At 42.6% G+C, this 7,092-nt stretch overlaps 1 protein-coding gene across 4 annotated transcripts in view; it reads right to left on the bottom strand.

Moving 5' to 3' along the window:
- The window catches only part of USP32 (ubiquitin specific peptidase 32), a 67,487-nt gene that overhangs the window by 35,185 nt on the left and 25,210 nt on the right, over nt 1-7,092 (bottom strand). For all 4 annotated transcript variants that reach the window (XM_027660135.1, XM_027660137.1, XM_027660139.1 and 1 more), the window contains exons 3-5: nt 6,030-6,135; nt 5,342-5,460; nt 2,305-2,464 (exon numbers count right to left, since the gene is read on the bottom strand). In XM_027660135.1, the coding sequence (XP_027515936.1) occupies nt 2,305-2,464; nt 5,342-5,460; nt 6,030-6,135 (385 nt within the window). The remainder of the gene's footprint in view (nt 1-2,304; nt 2,465-5,341; nt 5,461-6,029; nt 6,136-7,092) is intronic.

The following is a 7,092-nucleotide window of genomic DNA, read 5'->3' as shown; positions in this document are numbered from 1 at the left end:
ATAGATAGAAAATGTATAGAAATAGATAGAAAATGTATAGAAATAGAAACAATGTATAGAAATAGACAAAAATGTATAGAAATAGATAGAATTGTATAGAAATAGATAGAATTATATAGAAATAGATAGAATTGTATAGAAAATAGTTTATTTTTTTCCCCCTGAGAACATGAGTTGTGTTGAAACACCCAGGAGGGACCCAAAATTCTGCAAACGTGTTTCCCAAGGCTTTAAAACTCCAACTTCTCCAGCAGAACACGTCAGAGAGTGACCACACTACCTGGTTCTTGGACAAGAAAAGCTCAATATTTCCTCCTGTAACTCAGTTCACAGTGTCAGACCCTGCAATTCACGGGGGGGGTGATGAAATTCTTACAAAGCAACTCGATCAGAGAGAGATTAAAAGCAAGGACAGGAAAATACGACTTGAATTTCCAGCCCTAAAATATGAGGAATTGCAAGATAAGAGAGGCAGAGGGAGCTGATTTCAGGGCTGGTGGATGTGCTGAGGCAGAGGCTGATTAAGGAACTGGGGGTCTGTTCTGACAAAGGTTGAGCAATTTGAGATGAGAAGATGAAAAGGGAGAAAAAGAAACTACGACAGGAGGAACAAATGCGACAGGGGGGAACCACCTTTTCTCCAAGAATCAGAACAGGTTTTGCCCTCATTCGTTTTTTCCTAATAAGCTTCTCATCCAGTCTCCTTAACTGTGTTTTTAATTATCACTTCAGCCTTAATTGCTCTAATTCTTGGTTTAAAGCTGAAAAAAAAAAATCACTTAGTCTAGAAATTAAAAGCAGAAACACTTTTTTTTTTGACATAACAACAGAGGAGTGGTTGGGTAAAGTAGAGTATTATGCTCTTCAGTCTATAGATCATTTCCTTCTTGAATGATGTATTTTGCACATCTAGGTGAGAACACAGTTCAGGGCCTGGCTGCAGATGTAACAGTGACAGGCATATCAAACCCAGAAGAAGTGAAAACAACATTAAATAGGAAACAAAATCTATTAAAAACAGTAGCTCTTAAATTTAAAGTTAATATTTTTCTAGTTATAAAGCTCAATTTCAGAATAAAGAAACTTTCGGGGAAAAAAAAAAAGCACAGTAAAAACCGTTGGGAAAGTTTCAATTTCGAAGCATAAAAACCCCAAAATCAAATTAAGCTCCATCCAGAGGCCTGGGGCAAAGCTTTCTTTGAACACTGAGGCTGAAGGACACCTGGCCAGGCTGGGGACAGGGACCATCTCAGACTGATCCAGCTCGAGACCTTGCCCAGGGTTGAACTCCCCAAAACTCAGAGGGTTGGAGTTTTCAGCCTCATCTCTTAGAGCTCAGAATATTCAATGTTCTTCTGGAACCTCAGTGTCTCCTGCAGCCTCTCGTGTAATGCAAATAAATTGCCTGTTTATAAACCTCTTGACTTTCTGATGCCTTTTTCCTTTCAGATGGTCCGAAAATAATTTTAATGCTCATTTTTAAAACCAAGAGAAAAACCTGGATGTCACTTTATTCGAGTAACCCACCCATTACAGAGATTAAATACCACACTCACCCCAACAAAGCCAACCTGTGAGAGCACAGAAAACAGCACCAGATAAATCCCTGCCACCTCCACAACAAACCTCCTCCTCCCAGGAATCCCAGGGATCCCTCGGATGCTTTACTGCAACGGGTGCTTACAACTGGGCATCAGTTATAATTTATCAGCCTTTTGGTTTTAGATTTAATTTAAAAACCAGCTGTTCCTTCTTTTACAGTAATAGAGACACAAGGAAGCACTTGTTCTTTGGAGATTATTCCTAAATGCAAATCCTGAGGAGGCTCCTCTGTAGTTAACTCAGTTCCCCTGCCTGTCTCACATGCCAGGAATGCCACTGATTTCACTGCACAAGCAAATGAGGAGGTAACAATTATTTTTGAAACAAGCATTATTTTCTCAACTGTCTCAATAGCTTAATGATCCACTACAAAGACCAAATATAAGACCAGCATTACTGGCAAACCACTTCAGAAAATTAATTGTCAAAGAGAAGATACCTTTATTTTTATTTTTTTTTCCAACCTGCTCCGCAGCAAACCTCTAGTAGAAGTTCTCTTAGAAGTGTTGTAATGGCAGCCTTGATAACTCTTAAAAAATAAGAGCCACAGTGTCCTTGGACAGAACAATGTTTTCCATGGGCCGGCACAGAACAAATCGAATTTCTCCCCGAGCGGGGAGGTTTAATGACCAAGGGTGGCAGAACAGGAGCTGAAATGTGAAAGGTTGTTGAAGATGGGAATAAGCAGCACCCTTTACTCACAGTGGGTGACTCCAGCCAGGGTCTGGTAGAAGGTGGGGGTGTCACTGTCATCAGTGAGGGTCACGTAGACGCCCCCCGAGAGCAGCCACCGCGAGAACGTGAAGGCGTCTTTGTTGTGCAGGAGCCAAACCCTGAACTTCTCATAGTTCACCTTCTCACCCTGCAAGGAACAGCAGAAAAGGGGAGCTGTTTGTCTCTCAGCAGCAGTAAACAGGAACCATCCAGCTGGAGGAAGGAAAATTGGGCCAATCTCCTCGAAAAATAAGGACTGAAATGATTTTGCTCTTTGGAGCTTTGTGCCTGTTTTTCCCTTTCCTTCTGAAGCGCAGCACTGGGAGGGAAATGAACTTCTCTCTGCACTTCAAACACCTACTCAATGTGGCCTTTGGAAACCTGTGTCCTCTGAAACTCAGGTTAAAGGGACTCAAAGAAAAATGGTTACTTACAATCAAAACAGAATAGGTTATTCTTATGAATTTCAATTTATTATCACAGGCAAAAGCTCTTACGTGCCAAATAACAGCTGCTATAAAATCATAAACATGCTGTTCTATCTGTGCAGGAACACAAGCACCTAACACAGAAAAATGAGATTTGGGAAAAACTAATGCCATGATTAATCACTGCAGTAACATGTCCATTTTCTGGCCAAAACCCACTTTGGAGCACACGTGTGACCGTGACATTCCCAGGATCTCCCCCTTCAGTCTCTCCTGCTGGATGTCCCATGGAGCTCCAGGAATACATAAAAACTGCCCATTGTCAGAATTTCAGTGCTGGAGAGGCTGTTTAAACCATTTAGTTGAATCCTTTCCAAGCTGTGCCCGTGAAACCATCGGGATCAGCAGCCTCATTTCTACAGAACCTACACAACCAACTCGAATGAAAGCAAACCCATTATCAGTAGACAAACTCATTATATGGAGATTCCAATCTCCAGGGGAAATAAACAGGGGGCTGCAAAGTGGCAGAGGTTTCAAGTCATTGATTATTTAAACTCCCCTCATATCACAGCCCATTAAACTTCACTGAATTACATCTCTACAGAATCCAACAACTCACATTTGGCCACGGACTGTCTGCAACTGCCAACTGCAGACAGCTGAACATCCAGCACCCCTTGGCCAGGCTGCTCCAGGGGTTCTCCACCAGCACTGCCCAACATTTGCTGCATATTCCCACTGTTCCAGGTCCAGACACTCACTCTTTTCATGCCTCTTTTCCCTACACTAAAGACCATTACATTTTCCTCCAACAAATCCCAGAATGGTTTGGGTTGGAAAGGAACCTTAAAGCCCATCCAGTTCCACTCCTTCCTTGTTCCAACCTGGCCTTGGACACTTGCAGGGATTGGGCAGCCACAGCTTCTCTGGGCAACCCAGGGCCTCCCCACCCTCATAGTTTCTTTAATTTATTATTCTTTAATTTCTCTAACAGTTTGGATCAAGAGACAAGATAATTTTCTCACTACCTGCTCCACTCTTGCCCTCTATTTTTTGCACTGCTCTCTGTAAACACAGCAAGAGCTGTGTCACACTGCAATTGTTCCAGTGGATTAGGGAAAAGGACAAGGAAAAGGGATAGAAAAACTTGGGATAGGAGGAAAAAAACCCACATTTGAAGCAAGTAATGTTTACAGCTGAGCCATGATGGGACTGGAGCAAAACAGGTAAGCCTGAATTTCTTCCCTGTATTTCAGAAACAAAAGGAAAACTCTGATTTATTTTAAAGCTTCTACTTCTAGCTGAGCACATGCAATAATTCTGAAGAGCTGAAGCACCTTTAAACATCATCCTTGAAAGCATCAGCTCACCCTCCCTATGGCAGGAAGGCAGGCCCAGAGTAGGAGCATTAAACCTTCTCACTCTCTCTCCAGCACTGGCTGAGGGTGATTATCAGCCCAGTAAATCCTGCTGAGTGGGTTATTTTCATCAGAAAAGAATAATCAATATGCAGCATCTTCTTGAGCAGGAAAATGCTCTGAAGCCAGGCTGATACTCCTTTTCCTGCAAGCCTTCATGAAGTATTTCTGGATTTCTTGGACAGCGTGCAGTTAAACTTGTAGGGGGCAATTCATCACACCATGCACTGCTGGGAAATTATAAATAGGAAATACCAGCGTGGGTCAGGTCCAAAGCTGGACTGCAGTGTCCATCTGAGCTGTGATTCCAGCCAAGACTGAGGAATGTCATCACTGCCTACAAATCCAGCACGATCCCAGGGCCAGATCCAACGAGCCTGGCTCAGGCAAAGCCCAGAACCAAAGTTATCTTCAGTGAGGACAAGAAAATCTGAGGTAATTAAGTGATCTGGTAGCCACAAATAAAGCTCGTGGTCAATCCCTTTGGCAGTGGAATGTACAGTCATGTCTAGATTTTGCTGATCTTAGCCCTCTGATAACAAACAAAGCCACCAAAGCACAAAAGCTGACAAGTCATCGGGATCTCTGGTGTCTAAGAATCATCTGTGAATATCTACAAGCACCAATCCCCTGTTTTGGAGCAGGACTGCAGCAAAGCCTCATAAAAATCACATCTCTCAAACAACCCAAAGCATAAATAAATGTTGTGGCTCCTGGCAGGAACAGTGAGACAACAGTAATACTATAAAACTGTTATTTTTAAGCACCCACTGCTGGCAGGCATTTTTAAATCCAGGATGCAGATTTTCTTCCCTCTCAGATCCATGTTCCAGATTTCTCCCCTAATTGCAATAAAATGGCCACACTAATGAGTAAGTTCCCACTAGCAATATTAGTATTTAAATGTACCTGATAACATGATTACCCTTGGGAAATGGTATCTTTCAGAGCAGCACAGTAAGTACAGGAGCAGGGAGAATGCCTGCATTTATATAACCAAACTGCTATTCACAGCCACAAAATATCTCTAATATTACAACAGCAAAAACTGGGAGCTTTTACCCAATTTAAACAAGGTCAATTTGCTCCCATATGTGCAGGAGCAAGAAAAGGAAACTACTTAAGGTAATTTTTATTTTCTTGGAAATGCAGTAGGGGAAAAGCTGGATGAGATACCTCTGAGAAACATTTCTTGAGTGACTCTGGGACTTTCCCATCAACCACATGTAGCATCTTCTCCATCTCATCACGGACAACATAACTCCCAGATTCATTAGAGAAGAGACTGAAAATATCTGAGGAAACAGAGATGTGTGTCAACAACTATGGCAGTGACATTGGTCAGATTTTAAGTTTACAATGGGCTGGGAATGCCAAAGGTTGTGCAAGGACTAAAGGAATAAAAACTCTGGTTGATCCAGTTCCAGCAGAGCTCAAAACAAAGTTCAGGTCAAGATGTCCATTCTCTTTTACCTTTGTAATCAAAAGCAAAATAAATACTATCAAGTCAGATTAACAAAGAAGACAAAACAACACAAGTCAGCAGGCAGATGCTTTCATTTGTTTTGAAAATTATCAAGGCCATCCTCCTTCCCCTGCCCACAGCCAGAGATCCCCAGGCTTTCTGGAGGATCCCAACACTTAGATGACAACATATATTTCATTTTGGTGATTATAGAAACAAAAATGCACTGAATTTCAAAAAACACAGCTAAAAATGTTTAAAAGATCCTGTCTTTACTGGAAAATGTATGCCCTGGTTACATACAGGAATAGGGACCACAATTCCTGTTTGCTTTCCAGAAGTGTATTTACACTCCCTACCCACAATCTTGTTATTGCTGCTAAAAGTTACACCACTTACATTTTGTTTTCTCTTCCTCTCTGCCTCTTGTGAGTAGAACTAATCCAACTATCAAGTTATTGAAGTGCAGCCCTTTGGATATTCCTCCAAATGAACAGTAGATAACCTAGGAGAGGAAACCAGAGAAGTTAAAACCAAAGCCAGGGCAAACACAGAGGGCAGAAGTAACAGCAACAGCTTAGACTGAGGCTCCATCTAATGTGGGTTTTAGGCTTGTCTCCTCCCAGTCACCTAAAACAGGCTTCAAATATTAATTGTTACATTTTTGTAGCTCTTCTGGTACCTATAAAACAGCCTTGCCAGGGTACAGTGAAACACAGGTACTTGCCATGAAGAGCAATAATATCAAAAACCACATTAAAACCCTCCAGTGAAGGCAGCTTCTGGTCTGCTCATGGGGTCATTTCCCCAGACTCCTTTAGCAGGGAAATGAAGATGAAATCTCCTCCAGGCTGGGCTTGGATAGTCTCAGAACCATCAGGGGGATTGTTGGAGCATCAGGGGTTTCATTGAGGCACTTCCAGTAAGCCACAAACAACTGCTGCTTCAGAAGACACACCAAAACCAACAAACCAACCTTCCAGCAGCTCTGCCTTATCTATCCCAACACTGCAGCTGCTGCTGGAGGGAGTGCTCCAGTCTAATGCCCTGCTCTAAGAGCAGGATTTACACCTGCTTCCAAGTGTCTTCCAAGAGAAAGCACCAGAGACCAAGAATTCCATCCAGAAGTTATGGAAGATCCATGGAGTGGCACCTGAAGCCAGCTGAGGAAGGGCTGAAGAACTGACCTTCCCCGTGAGAAAGGCTCAAACCTTTCCCAGGAAAAGCCACAGGTCAGGAAGGGCTGAAGAATTCACCTTTCCCAAAAAAAAAGGCTGCAGCCTTTCCCAGGAAAAGCCTGGATGCTGCAGGCTCAGTGCCCCATCAGCACCTGAGCAGTGACTCAACACTGATCCACGAGACATGAAGTCACTCTGCTGTTTTAGGACAGGCAGCAACTCCTTCCAGCAAACAAGAATTACCAACTCACTTGTTGCAATTCATCACCTTGGCTTTAATTCTC

The sequence above is a fragment of the Corapipo altera genome, unplaced genomic scaffold (assembly GCF_003945725.1).
Source record: "Corapipo altera isolate COAL_440 unplaced genomic scaffold, ASM394572v1 271, whole genome shotgun sequence".
In the NCBI taxonomy this organism is placed as follows: Eukaryota; Metazoa; Chordata; class Aves; order Passeriformes; family Pipridae; genus Corapipo; species Corapipo altera.
This window is presented reverse-complemented; position numbering and strand designations above follow the sequence as displayed.